This window comes from Heterocephalus glaber, unplaced genomic scaffold (assembly GCF_053883595.1).
Source record: "Heterocephalus glaber isolate CG9 unplaced genomic scaffold, H.glaber_assembly_v1.0 deba00001472, whole genome shotgun sequence".
Taxonomy (NCBI): Eukaryota; Metazoa; Chordata; class Mammalia; order Rodentia; family Bathyergidae; genus Heterocephalus; species Heterocephalus glaber.
Genome location: NW_028258315.1, coordinates 24,891,407 through 24,910,944, shown reverse-complemented (window position 1 = coordinate 24,910,944; position 19,538 = coordinate 24,891,407). Strand labels below are relative to the sequence as shown.

The 19,538-nt window shown below is 42.9% G+C and overlaps 1 protein-coding gene across 3 annotated transcripts in view; it reads right to left on the bottom strand.

Moving 5' to 3' along the window:
* Nucleotides 1-12,678, bottom strand: part of Flvcr1 (FLVCR choline and heme transporter 1) — a 32,581-nt gene extending 19,903 nt beyond the window's left edge. The window contains exons 1-4 of one of the 3 annotated variants that reach the window (XM_087181865.1): nucleotides 11,804-12,282; nucleotides 10,568-10,649; nucleotides 6,786-6,930; nucleotides 6,151-6,276 (exon numbers count right to left, since the gene is read on the bottom strand). In XM_087181865.1, the coding sequence (XP_087037991.1) occupies nucleotides 6,151-6,276; nucleotides 6,786-6,930; nucleotides 10,568-10,649; nucleotides 11,804-12,144 (694 nt within the window). In that variant the 5' untranslated portion in view covers nucleotides 12,145-12,282. Of the gene's footprint in view, nucleotides 1-6,150; nucleotides 6,277-6,785; nucleotides 6,931-10,567; nucleotides 10,650-11,803 lie in introns of all 3 variants that reach the window. The other 2 variants (XM_004853547.4, XM_087181864.1) reach the window with 2 other exon arrangements.
* Between the last annotated feature and the right edge of the window lie 6,860 nt (nucleotides 12,679-19,538).

Sequence of the window (19,538 nt, the reverse complement as noted above, 5' to 3'; positions counted from 1 at the left end):
GCTGCAAAACCATCAGTAAAGTGCTACCAGCTTGACCACTGATTATTCCACTTTTAGGTAATCAAGATCAATTTTTACTACATCAAAGATTCTTTTAAATTCAGTTCAATTTATAATTAGAAGTAGACATTAGAGTAAGCCAATATACTGCTGAACTTTTAGAGGTCTCTCCTGAATTAGTAGCTATCTTCTCCTGAAACTTGTATAGAGTTAATCCCCAATCCAGTGACACCTTGGGCTGAAAGGTGCAGTGGATTCTGGGGCGAGGCTAGGCCTTTCTCCCTGACTCACTGGAGCTGCACAGGAAAATATAAGGGTAAAGCTAAGAGACAGGAAAGTGTAGGGTGTCTGATGCTGTAAACATCAGCAGTGTTTCTAGTTAGATTTCACACCATTCTCGGCCAGATATCAAGAACCTCCCCTACTTAAAAAAAAAAAATCATACTTACTAATTTATGTTAGAGAACTGGGGATTGAACCCAGGGCTTTGCCCATGTGAGGCAAGGGCTCCATCACTGAGCCACATTCCCGGCCTTAGAGATTCTCTTTCGGTGTGCCAGGAAGGGTCTGGCAACTTCCTACAACACGAGGTAAGAGGGAGACTTTGGTAGGGTTAGTGCTATGGTGTGGAAATTGTGTCCCAAAGGCCCAAGTGTTAAAGGCTCAGTCCCAAGGAGGCAGAAGACTCCCCAGAGTGGGTACCTTCCAGCATGGGCCTCAGGTTATGTTACGGGGTGTCCCCTTGGAGGGAGCTGCAGGACCCAGCCCCTTCCTCTTCGTCTCTTTTGCTTCCAGACTCATAAGCTGAGCAGCTTCCTCCACCACAGACTCCCCACCATTGCCGCCCAGCACATCCGTAAGAAGCCTAAAGCAATGAGTTGGGCCAACCATGGACTAGAACTTCCAAAATTATGAGTCAAAATAAACCATTTTTCTTTATAAGCTAGTTCTCTCAGGTATTCTTTTATAGTAGTGGAAAGCTGTCCAACAGTTAGCTGACCAGAAGTCATGAATAAGTGACAGAAAAGCTGAAGAGTTGAAAAGCTGAGAGAAGGTACGTCAGGAATTAAAATCTTATCTTTGTAGTTGCCGAAAATTCTAAATTATTCACTCCAGATTTTTAAGTACAATAGGAAGAAGATACTGTACCATGGAATGTAAGATACCTGCGCTCACTGATCTTGCCAGATATCAACAGGTTTCCACATAACAAAGTCTCCATTACCATAAATGTTTTTGTTTGTTTTGGTACCAGGGATCGAACTCGGGACCTTTCGCTTGTGAGGCTGGCACTGGAACCACTGAGCTAAATCCCTGGCCCTGTTTTTTGTTTTTTGGTACTGTGGATCGAACTGAGGACCCTGCACTTGCAAGGCAGGCTGTGGAACCACTGAGCCAAACCCCCAGCCCTCCATTACCATAAATGTTAGATGTCACTATTAAAAGTGTTTTGTTTTCAAAGATTTCATGAAAAAATGTATCCCTTAGAATTAATGAAACAGGGTAATTTTAAAAAGAAAAAAAACAAGGTAAACAGATTCAAGGAAAAAAATCTTTCTTGGGAAGATTTATAACTTCTGCTTTTCATCTTCTCTCACATTTCTGCCCTTCTTTTTCTTCCTCCTTTTGTTCATGACAAATTCTTTCTTCCAACAAGTGAGGTCCATCTTATAGCCTGAAAGTGGGCTAGATCTGATGAAACTCGCTGTCAATTGGAATCATTTGGAAATTTAAATATAATACAGATTCTGAGACTGTACGCAGGGTTTGATAATCAGAACCTCTAGACTGTAACTTGAAAATTGAATTGATAAAGGGTGATTAAATAGTGAGTGCTGAAAGTCTTTATTATGGTAAAAGACATGTTGCCATGAATCCCCCTCAAAATATTCTTCCTTGCTTCAAACATACTTACCCTATTGTTCTCATCACTGGAACAGTCTTTTACGTCTTAGTTGTAACGCTCTAGTTGCCTCAATGTCCTGACTTATTCCAAATGTTTACCTTTCACGGCCATTTTGACTTTGAGGAAGAGCTGAAAGTCACACAGTGCCAGATCCAGTGAATGAGGTGGATGAGGACACACTAATGTTTTTACGAGCTGCCTTTCTCTTGAATGGAACTCAGCAGCAACATTCACCCTATTGTTGATCACACCTTGTAAAGACACTCAGGAAAGAGGACTTGAAGAACTGCTTTAGAAAGTGGCAAAAATGATGTCATAAATGTGTTCAAAGTGAGGGGGAGTGTACTGAGGAGGATTAATATCAATGTGTCGTTCATTGTAATAAGTATTTTTAAATTATCCATTTTGATCACACCTTGTATATTAAACACAAAATTGTCCACATGATATCAATATATCCAACCAGGCTTAAAAAGTAAATCTTTTTTTTTTTTTTGGCACCCGGGATCGAACTCGGGACCTTGTGCTTTCGAGGCAGGTGGCAGAACCACTGAGCTAAATCCCCAGCCCTAAAAAGTATCTTTTATTGGGCCGGGGATTTAGCTCAGTGGTTCTGCCACCTGCTGCGCAAGCACAAGGACCCGAGTTCGATCCCGGGTACCAAAAAAAAAAGGGACTCATTACTTCCGCAAAATAATATGAATCTCTATAATTCTATTTGGTACTAAAAAAGAAAATTCCTTACTGACCCAAACATTAATTATGATATAACTTAAATTTATCAAACTAAAACATACTACTTCTATTTTTACATTCTTATACATCTCACAACTGATTCAAGAGTAGCTATAATTCATAAATATAGACTATGTAATATCCTTACATTGGAGCACTGGTAGATGTGAAACCTTTAAGCTGTTCCAATTCTTCCTCTTCCTCTCACCCTATCTGATCCTCACACTGCTAGGATGTCTGCCACCTTTCCCTGAGTCCCCTTGTACCCTAACTAGACAGGAGACATCTCTTTATTAACACTGGTAATACAGAACTCACAGTTGTAAACAGTGTCAGACTGTGAAAACTGCTCACAAGACACTCATGGGTAGTGACTGTCAAGTCCCCTTCTTAGGTTTTTATTTACTGTGGTAAAGTCAGTCTAAATGGCCCAAATCTGAACTCAAAATTTCGTGGAAAAATAAAAATAATTCTTACCAGTCTTTAACTCCACTAGATTTATTTTCTAAATACAAATATAATCTTTTAGTTTCAGATGATCTCTTGGCGAAAACAAGTCTCTATCTAGCTGCTACACTTAGTAAAGTCATATTTAAATCAGCATTAAAAAAAAGATGAACAGGGCCTGGGACTTAGCTCAGTGGTTTCGCCGCCTGCTGCGCAAGCGTAAGGACCTGACTTCGATCCCCAGTACCAAAAAAATAAAATAAAATATCTATCTTAAAAAAAAAAAAAAAAAGATGAACAAAAAGCCACTGATCTATGACCTTGTGATGGTGAATTACTATGATGAATATGGTTTCTCCTTTCTCTTTGAAACTGAGTAATGACAGCCTTCCACTCTTCTTCCCTAAAATACTTGTGCCACAAAAATAACTGACTACAGAAGCGGTCATTTTCTACCCTGGGTTAGGCATATAAAGTAGCCAAGTGATTCTTGGGCACCATATCTGAACTTTTCCTCCTAGCATGAGTATGTAGCATACCACTTGCTTGTACTTTCTGAAATCATATTGTAACAGTACCTTCTTATTTCATTTTGTATCCCTGTGTGGTTCGAACATTTACATATACTACCTTATTTTAGGCCAAATGTAGGTTTGAACACTGGCTCTGCCCTATCTCACTGTGTAATTTTAAGGAAGTAAATTCCTGTATCTTGGCTTTTAGCTTTCTAATCTATAGGATGGAAATAATAACACAATGTTATAAGGATTGCATGACATGAAATATGTAAAAGAATTTTGTAATTATACAATGATACACAAAATACATTACCTTTTCTGAGAAATATTATTTTTAAAAATTAGAGACTTTGCTTCAGGAGCTTAAAATTTTTAGTGTATAAAATATATTCCCGTTACAGTCATTTTGAATAGAAGACTCAAAATTAAATTGTGCATAAGTTATATATACCTGGGCTTAAATACAGTAATATTAAATATTTCTACTGCCATTACCTTTGGGTTCTGTCATTCACACACTACTGAATCAGGGAAGGATTTTAATTGACACATTTGAGTGAAATGATAAGCTTACTGCTCTGCTGCACAAGAACAGATTTTAAATACAACAGCACTACCACTTACACAAGCGGAATCTGAACTGGAACAGAAAACCAAAGCCAAAGAAAAATTAAAATAATCTACTTTTTAGGTAACATTTTATATATGGAGTGAGAGTGCCTAAGCATAAATCTGATTTTGAGTGTTTAGTAACTGTGATTTCTAGCAAATTAAATTTAAGTTCTGTGACCCAGTTCCCTCACGTGTAAAATGGAAGTGATAGCAACCGTACCTCCCACAAAGGGTTTTGAGATGCAGCACACCTGTGCCTCTACCCATGTTTGGCACGAATCAACCACCAGATGTGAGAGGGACAACAGAGTTTGCCCAAGAAGAACAGGGAATTCAGTGGAAAGCCTGGGTTAATTCCTAGAAATACCAGATGGATTACATTCACAAACATGTTCTGTAAGGGAGAGGAAAAAGTCCATGGCCTGAATCTTCAAGACAGTAGTTTACACATTGCTGGTATCTACTCAGTACATGTCATGTTGCTGAAAACTTCAGCTAACTTATTTTATAAAAATTTGGTTGGCTTTCCAAAGTAATTATGGGTAGAATTTAGAGGGGCACAGGGTCATCTCTTAGTAATTAAGGAATTTTAAATAAGTAAGGATCTTAAAAATAATCCGAATTTTCCTCAATAACAAATATGACCATACCTATTATTATTATTTGGCCCCTTCTTTCAGCAAATAAGTATCTTATATTTGAGGCAGTTTAAACAAATAAATACAATTACATATATATATATATATATATGTAGTATATATTCAATTTCATACTCATTCATAACTTACATATAGTTTATTATTCTTTCTTCTTCCAAAGAGAAAACCAATTGAAGATGATATAAAAAGAAAAACTGGAATTTATGGGATAATATATAAGCAAAGGAAAGAGAAGTTTATGCTTTAAAAATTCTTCTTGGTAGCACTGCACAGTGGCCTGTGTCTATAATTCCAGTTGCTCAAGAAGCTGAGGCAGAAAGATGTCAAGTCTGAAGCAACACAGCAAGGTCTTGTCCATAAAAAAATTCCTAATGGAAGGTCCATTTATGCAAATGTATATAAACAATAATTCCTATTTCATGTAACAAGTCAAATATAGCTACCAGAAAAGCAGATTTAAGAAAGTTTCCCACACATACAATATAGATTTTTTTTTTTGGTACCAGCAATCAAACTCAGGACCTCGTGCTTGCCAGGCAGGCACAGTGCGACTGAGCTACATCCCTGGCTCACAGATTTCTTTTAAAACTATTAAACTGCTAAAATGGTATAGGGATAATTAATCCTTTTGGTCCCTTTTCAGTAGTTTGCACACTGCCAATATGCCACTCCCTGACTAACTGAAGTATAAATACTAACCACAAGCAGACTGTCCATGTCAGAATACTTTACTTGCTACCCTGAGAACACTTTGTTCATTGTTGTAAGGGAAATTAAGTACGTGGGCTGAGCTTCCTATACCTGCATCCTGCAGTTCACCTACCAATGCAGTCTACTGAAACACGCTAGAGCAGCGATGGGGAAACCTTTAGAACTTTCAATGATACAAAGAGCTCACTGTGGCACTCGTACCAGCCACAGGTTTGGCACTACTGCTCTAGAGTCTTTAGCACACATTTCTCTCAAAACTGAGGATTTCACATCTGAGTATCATAAAATATAAATTTTTCATTACTATGATAGCCATGGTAAAAGTTGATGTATAAACTTAAAATCTCCAACTGTAATGCAGTTTAATTATAAATTTTAATGATTAGAAGATGGCTTTTCAATTTTATACTTCCTTTCCTCTTCAAATCCACTTAAGATACTATGTGCCTAAAGGACATTATTAAGTTATATTAGCAGTTCCATAACTTAAATCCATCTTACCTATCATTTCCCCCTGAAATCAAAACTGCTTCCCATTAAAAATAAACTTCAAAAAGCAGACCTTCCCAAGCTTCTTCCAAACTGGTGATGGCTGCTTGCAGGTGATTCTGACTGACTGCTTCAAGAGACAGGCCCAGGCGAGAGGACTCGGGGACGGGTGGCAGCAGCTGAGCCTTGCTGGAGTGGCCTAACAAGCAGACAGTTGCCACAGTTTGAAATTCTGCTGGACACTTGCTGCTGCCTAGGATCATTGCTGGTCAACATTTTCAGACCCAGTTAATCTTAAACTGGGCACCCTGGGGAGGATTTATTACTAAAAGGAAGATGGGCTCCTAACTGCATCAATTCAAAGCATGACAAGAACTTATTCTTGGCTAGGCAGGTGTAAGATGCCCATGTAGATGAACATGGGAAGAGGAGGCAGGAAGTATGTTTGAAACCAACACTTATCAGGAAGAAAAGTTAGTAGGGAGATAAATGAAACGGATTAGTCTTAAATCTCTTTACGATATTAAAATCATGTAGTGGGCCAGAACATACCCCAAGGGCTGTACCATTCATTACCTGAGCAACAGTTCCCAGCAAGAATGAAACAAGCAAATGGCATTTGAGATGTTATCGGTAAAAAATTTCCAGGATTAGTTACTCATATGTATCATGCATTTATCCAAGCTTTAGGGAAAATAATCCACTTACCAATTGCTGTTAAAATAAATAAAAGTGTGGAGACACCCGATGTCCCGTAAAACATGGTGCTGATACTATAAGTCAGGAGATCTGTATTATTCTGTGTGTTGGGGACTAAAACAGGTGGTAGCAAAAAGCCAACTGCAGTTCCAAGCTGTAAAATAAACAGTCCTGTTAACAGCTATTATCATTAGAGGAAAAAAGTAAATACTGGCACTTAGTAGAACATAAGGAGGACAAACTAGTGTTAAAACTATGTTTAAATGTCTCTGTTACTAGTGTATTGCTAAAAGGAATCTGCTGACAAATCCCTTTCCTATCCAACAAACACTGAGATCTACTATCTGAATGATTCTGTAAGACATAGCCTTGTTCTTCAGATGCTTACGATCAAAAAGAGGAGAAAGAGTATATTAACTAGGGCTGAGAAAAGAATGAGAAAAAAATACTAGCAAATGAGGGACTAGCATCCAGAATCAGGAACTCTTTCAACACCAAAAAGACAAAAACCCCAATTTAAAAATGGTTGAAGAATTTGAAGAGATCTTTTTCCAAAGAAGACACAAAAATGGCCAATGAATACTGTTGCATGAATAACAAAATTAGTCATCAGGGAAATGCAAATTGAAATGACAAGGCGATTCTACCTCCCACCCACTAGGAGGGTTATAATAACAATAGCAACAACAGAAAATAACAAGTATCGGAAGAACACGAAGAAGCTAGAAACCACGTTCACTGCTGATAGGTTTGTAAAATGGGGGGCAGCCACTGTGGACAAGTCTGGCAATTCCTCAGAAAGTTTTAACACATAGTTACCATATGACCTAGCAATTCCACAACTAGGTTTATATCTAAAAAACTGAAAACAGGTATTCAAATAAATATACACAAATGTTCACAGCAGCCCTATTCACAATATCCAAATGTGACAATATGGCAAATGTTTATCAGCGGATAAATGGATAAACAAAATGTGGCACATACAGTTATACATAAAAAAGTACTGAAGTACTGATACTGAAGTACTAGTACAACATGAACTTCAACAACATGGAAAGTGAGGGCCGAGGATTTAGCTCAGTGGTTTCACCGCCTGCTGTGCAAGTGCAAGGGTTCCCCGTACCAAAAAAAAAACATGGAAAGCGAAAGAAGCCAGGCATGAGCAGGTCATAGATTGTATAGTTCCACTTATACAAAATATTCAGAGAAAATATAGGTAAATCCATATAGAGAAAGCAGATTAGTGATTACCAGCGACAGATGGAGGAGGGAAGATGGAAGTGTTTTGGAACCCCACAGAGAGGATGGTTGCACAACACTGTGAATGCACTAAATGCCAGTGAAGTGAACACTTTAAAATTGTTAATTTCATGTTATGTGAATTTTATCTCAACTAAGAAGATAAGGCTGACTATGATAATCACAACATGAGAAATAAATCAAAATAATAAGAAAGTTCAGGGGTGGGAAATATGATTTTTGTGGGACATGGAAGTGAGCAGGAAGGGCCAAGGAAAGATTCTAAGGAAGCTGAGGTAGAAATAATACCATTTACCAAACATCTTATTTGTTCCTTTCCCCGCAAAAAGCTGGATAGAGACAAACGGGCAATTACAATCCTGTGACAGAGAAGTAGAGAGTTCAAGACTAGGCGATCATGTACTTAATCATCCAAACTGGAACACTGGAGAGAATGGGACTCCCAGGGTAGCTATGACAGACGACGGACGTACCCCGGGACCAACCCAAGTAGACCAGGACACAGGACCTTCTATCTCAGAGGACTGTGCAGACATACCTCCTACAGATCTGAGGCTCAAGAAAAACTTCTAGGCGGGCATCTAAGTCATTTCCTGATTGCTGAGACACAGCACCCAACAGCCATAAATTAAAAGAGAAGTTTATTGGGCTCAGAGTCTTAGAGGTCTCAGTCTATAGCTGGCTGGAGCTAAGGCAGGAAGGGCTTGGTGGAAGGGACTAGGTCCTCCAGGGAGGGCTAAGACCTCAGGGAGTCAGTACAGAGGATGAAAACTCATGAGGACTGTGGCTGGAGATGCATCTGTTAAAGGCTAGGCCTCAAGGTAAGGAGAGAAGGACCAGGCCTACATACCTCCCCAGGGGATAAGATCATTGGCAACTTCTGCTCCAATAAAATCTAGACAGACATCGTCACCCCAGTGGGTGACCAAGACCCCCGATCCATCCCTTCCTAGAGAAGGTCTTTGTCCCTTCCAATGCACACTTGCTACGTGACCGGCTTCCCCACTGGCTCATTACCTAAGCAGCTATACTTATAATCATATTGGTTGATCATAGTTTTGACCCATGTTGCATCCACCTCGTGATTTTGCTCTATTTATCTTCCTCTATAAAGTGAGGTCTGAAACAACCCACTTTCAGGTCCCCTCCTGTCTCTCAGGAGCTATCTCTCTTAATAAAATTTTCCTACTATTAATCTCCATTGTTTCTTAGAATTCATTCTTCGATTTTAGAAAACACAAACTCAGCATATCCAACATCTAACAGGTTGAGAGTTATATTTATCAAGAGTAAAAAGGGGCCGGGGATTTAGCTCAGTGGTTCCACCACTTGCCTTGCAAGCACAAGGACCCAAGTTTGATCCCCAGTACCAAAAAAAAAAAAAAAAGAGTAAAGAGTTTACATTTTAAATACTATGGGAAACCACTGGCAAGGCCAATGCAAGGCAGGGACATGATGTGATGTGTTTTAAAAGGTTCTTTCTGCTCAGACACCTACAGTATAGATATGAGGTTAAAAGGTAGATTTCAGAAACCAGACTTGAGTGTGAATGTCATCACTACTAGCTATGTGACCTTCAGAAAATACTTTGATCCCTTCAAGCTTCTGTTGTCCTATCTACCAAATGGGACTAATAGTTCATAGGTTAGAGTATTAAAGTAACGACAATGCACACAAAACACTCAGCATATTCCCAGGCTCTTAGCGCTCAGTAGAGCTCAACACTATTCTGAATGACCCTCTATAAACTAGGCTCAGAATATATACTTGGAGCTAGGTATGGAGGTGCATGCCTTATTAATCCTAGCACCCTGGGAGGCTAAAGCAGGAGTTCAAGCTCAGCCTGGGGAACTCAGGGAGACCTTTCTCAAAATAAAAAGGGCTGGATATGCAGCTAATGTGAAGGCCTTGGGTTCAATCACCGGTACTCCCCCCCAAAAAAAGCATACTTGGGAGTAGTGAGCAACTGCACAATTCTTAAAGGGAAGGAAAGGGTGAGAAAACCTAAAGAGAATGCAGAAAGAGGACCCAGAAGTGTGCTGTTGTACGGAAGTCTGCCTATACAGTGTGGTACACATTTCCACTTATCATCTGTAGAGCCAATAATCCATAAATAATGCAGCTGATGATATTTCTGTCACACTCCATGAAGTACTAATCTTGATTGCAGAAGCAACCAACTAAAGATTCAGTCATAAATTATTTGGGATGCACAGCAACTATGGTTCAAGCTACCCTTTTTTCTGTATTTGAGAAAGATAGTAAAGCAATGAGCATGTAATCTTTTAATGTATTTTAAATAAATCTTACTGTGATCTTCCAACTTTTTTTTTTTTTTGGTACTGTGGATCGAACTCGGGTCCTTGTGCTTGTGCAGCAGGCGGCGAAACCACTGAGCTAAATACCCAGCCCAATCTTCCTGTGATCTTGAAACAAGTGTGAGAGGGGAAGTAAGAAAGTGACGTTCTTTTGTTACATAGCTACATGTCGCAGCATTATATGTAGTGTGGTGAAGTGTTGGTGCTTACATTTTTGGGCTGAGGGTGTGGCTCAGCGGCAAAGCATTTGCCTAGCAACGCTTGAAGGCCTCGAATGATACCCCAGCACTGCCTAAAAATAAAAAATAAAGCATTTTAAAATGCTACTGTTCAGCAATTTAAATCTATTAAGTTTAAGGGTAAAGTGGTGTGGAGATTTTTAACTGGTGTCCCCTCTAGTTGAATGAACACCCAATATAATTTACAAAAAGTGTCACAGGACCTCATGTGCAGAATTTAAATTACAGTAAGAGAATCAGTCTGCAAAGAAGCACAGGCAAAAAACATTCTATCTAGTAGTGCTTCTGCAACGCGAAGGGCACTGGAATCCTGGTGTTGGGAAAGACTAGGTCACTTTTAGGAGACTTGGCAGATTCAGCCACCCTTGTGCAACACACTCCATGACCACTGATTGTTGTGCATTGTCCTACTGACAAAACTCAGTAACTGGACCCACTAATGCTTCGAAGTCTGTATCACTGGAACGTTTATTTAATGCTCCTTTACACATGTCCACTATGTGCAGGCTCTGCAATGACTGCTAACATATAAAAATATAAAACTAAATAGGGGCTGTTCACAATGACCACTCAACATGGCAACAAACTTCCCAGAATCCAATATACCTTCCTTTTGGAAACCACACTCTGGGGACAATAATTCCTGTGCAAGTCTGGCTCATTATTACACTGACAGGTTTTCTCTGACATTTGTACACACAGGCCAATCCAGTTAACTATTTTACAGATAATTTTCAAAGCAACACGACAGGGTGGTCACTTTAGACTGGTTTTGAAAGTTCCATCCTTACAAAGAAATCAAAAGCCACCTTTAAGACTGCCTCTTGCAGATATGGTGGTGCAAGCCTACAACCCCAGCACTCTGGAGGGGCTGAGACAAGAGGATGACTGGAGTTCCAGGACAGCCTGGGGTAGGTAATAAGTTCAAGGTCAGCCTGGACTACAGTGAGACCCTGTCTTTAAAAAAAACAAACCCCTAGGGCCAGGGATTTAGCTCAGTGGTTCCGCTGCCTGCCTGGAAAGCACAAGGACCCGAGTTCGATCGCCGGTACCAAAAAAACAAAACAAAACAAAAAAACCCTTACAACTACTCAGCCTCTCTTCCGGTAGATGCCTCCGGGGACCCATTCATATGCTTAGCTCACAGGGCCTACGGCTCTTTAGGGTCCTGTAAGCATCCTACTTCCCCTCGTGCCCCAGTCCTTACCTGATTGCCCAGCACGGCAGTGGCACAGGCTGTGGACACCTCCCTGGGTCCAAACCACACCGAGGCGATGCGGGAGGGAAGGCCAAGGATGAAGACCTGGGCCACGGAGCACAGGCACTGGCCGAGCATGGTGACCCAGAAGAGGTGCTGCCGCACGCTGCCGCACTTGACCCAGGCGCCCAGGCAGTTGAGGCCGGAGCCCAGCAGGGCGGTGAGGCGCAGGCCCCGGGTGTCCAGCAGCCAGGTGGCCGGGAAGATAAGCGGCACGTAGGCCAGCATGTACACCATGGACAGCCAGTCGATGTGCAGCAGCGACACGCCGTAGAAGCCCTCGAACACATTGCTGATGATGCTGTACTGGATCCACTGGAAGGCGTTCACCAGCGAGTAGAGGCTGAAGAGGAGCAGCACCACGAAGCGCCGCGCCGACAGTGCCGTCCGGGACCGCGCGCAGCCCTCGCCCCCCGGGGTCCCCGCGCCGGCGCCCGCGGGCAGCAGCCGCGCCCGCGTCTCCTCTTCCGGGGCCCGCGGCGTCTGCGCCCCCTCTGCGGCGGCCGCGCCCCGCCGGACGACCCCGTTCAGCGCCAGGCCGGCGGCCTTGGGCCCGTTCTGCGGCTCGCCGCGCCCCTCCGCGTCCATGGCGCCCCGGGGCACCGGCAGGTAGTCCTTCGCGAGCGGGTGCCCGGGCGCCACCGTGGCCCCCTCCTCATGGTCGGGACGCGCCATGTCCCGGCGCCCCACCGACGCCGCCTCGCGGTCTTGGCCTCCCCGCACACCCCAGCCCCCAGCCCCCAGCCCCCACCGCCGCCCGCCGCCCGCCGCCCGCGGGCCCCGCCCGGACTAAAATGAGCTCGCCGCCGGGCCGCGGGTCACTCAGGAGAGGCCCCGCCCCACAGCGCGCGTCTCGGCGGTCGTGGCCCTCTGGCCAATCAGCGCCCGCCCCCTTCCGGCGCGGGAGCCAATCCCAGGGCTGCCGGGGGGGCGGGGCTGGAGTGAACCGCCTGGTAGCGGGAGAGGAAGCCTGGCTGGGCGTGCTCCTCGAGAGAAGGACGGCGGGGTATTGCAGCCGGCCAGGCCACCTTTCTTCACTTCGTGCTGTCTCGCCGGAGGCAAAACGCCAGAGCGCGGTCCAGTCCAGCCAGAGACAGATCGCTGCCGTGGTGCCTGCATCCTGCTGGCTGAATGACTGGGCCCTGCTGTGCCCGGCACTGGTGCCTGTTAGACCAGCTCTGGGGTCAGCAGCAAGTGGACTCGCGTCCAGTAGGTCGCGGTTTCCAAACTTGTTTTCTGCATTCGTCCCGAATGAAACCAAGGGTGCTTTACTCCAGCGCGAGAACACAGAGCTTTGGGGTGTTCCTTTGAGAAACTGTATTGAAAAAAATTCTTAAAGCCAAAGTTGAAAGGTGCATGTAGGATTCCTATTACAGATCTGATCTTCAGAAGCGCTGACATCGAGAACCTTAAAACTTGTACACTTTTATTGCCTCTAACCTCATTATCTTAGTCATATATAAAACTGTAGGGAGCATCTTTCAGGACAAGCTCAGTGCTTCGATCCTGAACTCTTAAGGGCCACGTGCATTATGATGTCTTCTTTAGCCACCCTATGAAAATTGTCGCATGCTCTCCCCATCCCTTTCCTTGCTTAATTTCGATTTTTAGTGCTTACCACCACCTCAAATGCCCTATATTTTACTTTTTCTTTTTCTGGCTATTTTGTTTCCCCATTAGAGTGTAAGCTGGGAATGTTTTGTAGCTTTCTGCTTCTACTATTGAAAATCTGTGACAGGGCCTAGTATATCGTAGGTGTTAAATTTATTTACTGAATTAATGTAGTTATGAACATGCATTACTATTGAATATTTTAAATAATTATTTTGTAAAGAATCCATTTCTTTTCTTAAAAAAGATCTTGTAAATCCTACCCCCCCAATATGATTTTCTAAACATGATTGGAGATTACTGAACAGTGTTCTCTGAACAAAGAAAACAGCCTCAGTTACGGATATCTGAAAAATGAACTAATTGCATCGCTTAATATTCAGCACAATTTGCATTCAATATTCAGCAGCATTGTTTTTAATACTCTCATGTACTGCAAAACTTACATAGCCCCCCCATCCCCACCCCCACAAAACTATTCAAGCTGGGCCCAGGATTTAGCTCAGTAGCACCACACCTGCCTCACAAGTGCAAAGTCCTGAGTTAGATTCCCCAGTACCAAAAAAAACTATTCAATCTGGGCACAGTGGCATCTGCCAATAGACTCAGCTACTTAGGAGGCTGAGACAGAAGGATCTTGAGCCCAGGAGTTCAAGTCAAGCCTGGGCCCTTTGGGCTGATTGTTCAGGCCCCTGTGTTTAGAGCTCTCTCACCTTCCCTCTGTCCTGGGCAGAAGGGTTGAGACGATGGGAGTCCAGGTATCCTGCACAGCCAAGATTGGACCAGCTGGCACCTACCGTACCTTTGCCCACTTTACCATGTGCTTTCCCCAAACAGGACAAAGCACTGTGTCTGGGGAAGGGCTTGCAGATCCTGAGCTGGCACCTGCATCTGAATCCCAGCTTTCATGCTCCACAGCTGTGCAACCTTGGGGAAGTTACTAGGTGTTCTGTAATAGTATAGTACAACCCTGCTTTGTAGGATTGCTCAGAGGCTTAATGGACTGAACAATGCTTGGCACTCGATGGGCATTGTCAGTTAGCACAGTGATCTAATATGGTGGTTAAAGATCCAGTCTCCAAAGCCAAAAATGTGAGCTCAAATCCTAGGTCTTTCACTCTCTAGCTGCAGGAGTGTGGATTAGTTTCTCCCTCTCTCTCCCTGTCTCTCTCTCTCTCTTTCACTTTGTGTGTGTGTGTGTGAGTCTGTGCACAAACGCGCATGCACAAGCAGCTATGAAATGAGGGCAATGTTCTTCATGAGATTGTTAAGAGAGATAAATGGCTATTAAACATACAACACTTAAACAAGGTCTGGCCGCTTCTTATCTATATCAATACTCAGCAAATATTCCCTGTCAGCACTGTTACCAACTTTTTGTATGTTCAAGGAGGAGGGGTGTACGGGGGATTGAACCCAAGACCTTGCACTGAGCTACATCCCATTCCTTTTTTGAGACAGGCTTGCTTGTGATCCTCCTGCCTCAGCCTCCCAGAGTACCAGACTTACAGGTGTGTAACAACACCATGCCCGGCTCATTATTGACTCATATTTTTGTGTTTTCCAGAGTCTTGACTCATCCTCATTGTATGAACTTGAGCTTGACCTCCTCTTTTCTATTTATTTATGCAGTTGTTTACTCCAAACTCTTTCAGATTGAATTTATGATTGTAGGGCCCCGTCCCTGGAGGGTGTTCTCAGGGTAATCCTAAAGGACAGCATCCAGTGGCTTATTTGAAATACCCTTGGTCTACCAAGGGCAGTTTCTTATCATCAGAGGTGATCAGCAATTGAGCAGACCACCATGTGACATAGCTAGCCAATTAGATGACCCATATCACCCACCATTCCCTTACACATCGCAACGGACATGTCAAAGCAGGTATGGTGTGGATAGGATTCCTAAATTTATTTGAAAATTGAGCTACATGAGATCTAAGATTGCTTCTGGCTTTGTCGCTGTCTTCAAAAATGTGTCTAATGGAAAAATTTGACAAAATTCTTGTGCCTAATTCAACATAGTTCCTTAAAGAGTGGAGCACAGAAGCTGGGTGTGGTGGCACGTACCTGTAATCCCAGCATTTGGAAGACTGAAGCAGGAGGATTGCTGTGAGTTCAAGGACAGCCTTCACTACATAGCAAGACCCTGTCTCAAAAAACCAAAAAAAAAAGGGAATGGAGCCCAGAAGTGGACTCAGAGGTGGACCGCTCAGCAGCACCTCATAGTTTCATGCTAATCCCTAACCTTGTCTCCTCTAGCAGCCTCAGTGGTAGGTACTTATTAACCAACTTAGATATGAGTCCTACTTTGTACCGTGTGTTTGGATGTGTACGTTGTCCTGAGCCTTAATCACTGTCAGGACACTGCTGGGAACATCGCTTGGCAAGGAGTCAAGATGAAATTATGCTACAGGGCAAGTGTAGAATGCCAAGTCAGATTTAAATAAGTAACAACTCAAAGGTGGGAGATCTGAACAGCATGTAGGAGTCAAGTCAAAGGTGCCACTAGGAGTGATGTGGCTGTCCCCAAGCAAAGGTTTCCTGCAGCCCAAGAGCTTCAGAGGATAAGATGTGAGCGTATAATCCATGATGCTTTGCAGGGAGGTGGGTAGGTCTGGGCCGCCTGCCTTCACTTTGCAGGCCTCTCAGCGTGCTCTGTACACCTGGGCAGCAGAGGCTGTGCTGTTTTGATTTGCAGAAAGACCAAGTCGGAAGTGGAGGGGTGGAGGAGAAGACTGGAAATCAGAATGCCCTATGTGTGCTTTCCCTCACGTGGAGGCATTTCATTTGTTCTCATTTAGTACATTCCTAGGGGAAAACAGTTCCAGGGTTAACCCTTCTGTGTGTTTTTGTTTTTCTTCCTCTTGGTCCATGATGCCAGTGGAGGTCGTCAGCACAGGGAGACCAAGCTGACAAACGAGAGCAGATTATTCTACCATTTTTCTAGATCTCTGAGTTCCATGTCCAATCTGGGGCCCATTACTCCACGTTGTAACCTGCCTAGGAGGTTCACAGGAAGTTTTCCAGCTGCGAGTTCACTGATGACTTCAAATACCTTTAAACATTTTAATGCCATTCAGTCAAGCTTTAATATGCTTATTTCTGATGATTCTGAAATGTAATGTCCGATTTATAACAAGGCACCCTTACAAGCAGTGGTGTGCTGGAGACGGCTTGACCAGGCCTGGGGGAGTTGGCTGGAACTCTTTCTTCCCAAATTCCGCTTCAGCAACATCACCATTGGTAGCTTAAAATCATCTGTGATGAGAGCATTGTTTATACAGTGGACGTTGGCAAATGCTGCATTTACCAATGAGACTGCTGCAAATCTGACAAAACCAGTCATCTATGGCTTGGATCCTAAATGTCTTACAAAGGCTCATGTGTTGAAGGCCTGAAGCCCAGCAGTAGATGGTGGGACTTAAGAGATGGGGCTGCTGGGAGGAAGTTAGGACACTGGGCATCTTGAAAGGGACATTGGGACCTGCTCCTTCCTCTGTCTCTCTGCTTCACAGCCACCATGAGGTGAGCAGCTTTACCCTGAAATGTGCTCCCCACTATGAGGTTCTGACTGTCAACAGGACCAAGGAATCATGGACTGAAGTTTCTGAAATCATGAACCAAAACAACCTTTTTCTCCCTTAAGTTGATTTTTCTGACGTGTTCTGTCACAGTGACAGAAAACTAATGTGCCATTCAAAGCACCTGACTCACTACTTACAAGTTTAATAAGTCAGAACTTCTGGAAAAAGATTTGAAGCAGCAAAATATGGTTTATAAGCAAACCCTTTCAGAGCTTTTGAATAAAAAATACAGGTGGAATTAAATATAAATTAAAATGACAAGTCTAGCAAATTAGATTCTAATTTGTAATTCCAGGCCTTGTAAAATGTTTAAACATCTCAGAAAACAAAATACATACCAATTATTATGATGATAAATGCTACCAAAAGCATTATAAGTTTGATTTCATCAACTTCTTTGTTTTATTAGTATATGTTTACAGTGCATAGTGAATATATTATAGACAGCAAAGTTAGGTAGAAATATCCTAGGCAGTCAGACAGGGCTAGGGCCCCAAGGGAGTCAGTGCAGACGGTGAGAGGAGCATCACAGCTGTGGCTGGAGACGCATCTGTTAAAGGCCAGGCCTCAAGATAAAGATGGAAGGATCAGGCCTACATACCTCCCCAGGGGATAAGATCATTGGCATCAGCTGGTCCAATATAGTCTAGACAGACATCAGTCACCCCAGTGGGTTACCAAGACCCTTGATCCATCCCTTCCTAAAGGTCTTTGTTCCTTCCATGCACCATTGCTACATGACCTACTTGTCCATTGGCTCAATATTACCTGAGCGGCTATACTTGTAATCTTATTGGTTAATCATAGTTTTGACCCATGTTGTACCCACCTCGTGATTTTGCTCTATGAAACTTTGAGAAGTGGACTTATTGGCAGCCCACTTTCAGCACCCCTCCTGTCTCTGAGAAGCTATCTCTTTCAATAAATTTGTCCTATTCTTAACCTCCGTTGTTCCTTAGAATTCATTCTTCGATTTGGGGGAACACAAACTTGGTGTATCTGATATCCAGCAGGTTGGGAGTTATATTATTGCCCCTATATCAATTACATTCATTTTGGAGAATTAGTACATATATCACATCATGATCATTTTTGATCCCCCTGACCCCCTGTCTTTCCTGTGCCCCCTCCATTTCTTATACAATCATTTATTCAAGTAAGGGAACAGACTTCTTAGCTCAGTTTGGTTGAGTTTATGGCCAAGGCCACAGGCAGGGATTTAGGACCTGAGCATTATATACCAAGTTGATTCCTCTCAAGTCACAGGTTAGCAAAAAATTCCTTTCTTAAAGTACGAGCAGCACTGCTAAAACCCACATTTTCTCTGTAGTGTTCTTTCTCAACTTTTAATTACCCAAATTCAATTGAAATTTGTACTGTCTCTTCTCAACCTCTTTATGCCCTGGATTTGGTCCAGGTTTTTAAATTATCTTGAGGGGGAGGAGTTCTTTAAGAAACTGACCTCAAAATTAAAATACAAAATGACATACAAGATCTTCAAAGACACTCTGAAGCTTAAGCCTTATTAATGTTAACAATAAATCTGCTTCTATAAACCCTTTCCATCTAAAGCAATTAAATCTTCATCGACAGATTTATGCTAAAAAGATTGTGCAACCTCTTTACACATTACCTGCTGATTCACTACTTTGAAATTCACTTCCTGAAACCATAATGAAGGGCCCCGGGCCAACAGAAACAGATCTCTAATCTCCCTCCAGTCCACCCCACAGGAAACTTCAGCGTTGTATCTGCTAAGAGTGGAGCGAACAAATAACTCCTGAAAATGTGTTTGGAGGAAAGGCCAGGTGGAACCAGGCCAGACTGAGAAGTCAAGCTCCTAATCCCAAGCAGTCTTGGCACAGAAGGAGAGAACAAGAATGAACCCAGACAGCAGCTATGTGGGACAGCAGATCTGAAATAAAGGGAGAGAGTGGAGTGGGGTGGCACTGAGAGTGAACATGGTAAATCCAGGGAATGCAGAGACACATACACTGTATGTCCTAGTTACTTTCTCACTGCTGAGACACATACCCAACACCAGAACCGTAAGGAGGAGAGGTTTACTTTGGCTCACAGTATGTAGAGCTTTCAGTCCATAATCACCTGGCTCCAAGGCAGGGCAGCATGACAAAGGGGCATCACAGAGAAAAAACAGCCCATGGCAGGGCAGGCAGGAAACAGAAATCAAGGGAGGAGGAGGGAGATAAATCCTAGGCCACTCCCCCAGTGATCCACCTTCCCTAACTAGGCTTCACCTCCCAACATCACATTTAGCTATGAACTTGTCAGTGGACTATTCCACAGATGATCACACCACCATGATCCAGTCTCCTCCCCAAAGTGTCATGCACTTATGAGGCTTTGGGGGACATCTAGATATAAACCACAGCACAGTATGATGAAAATACCCAGTATGTGTTTACATAAAAATTTATTACAGCAAAGGACATTGCCATTAATCTCCCTCAAATATTCGGAAACAATTC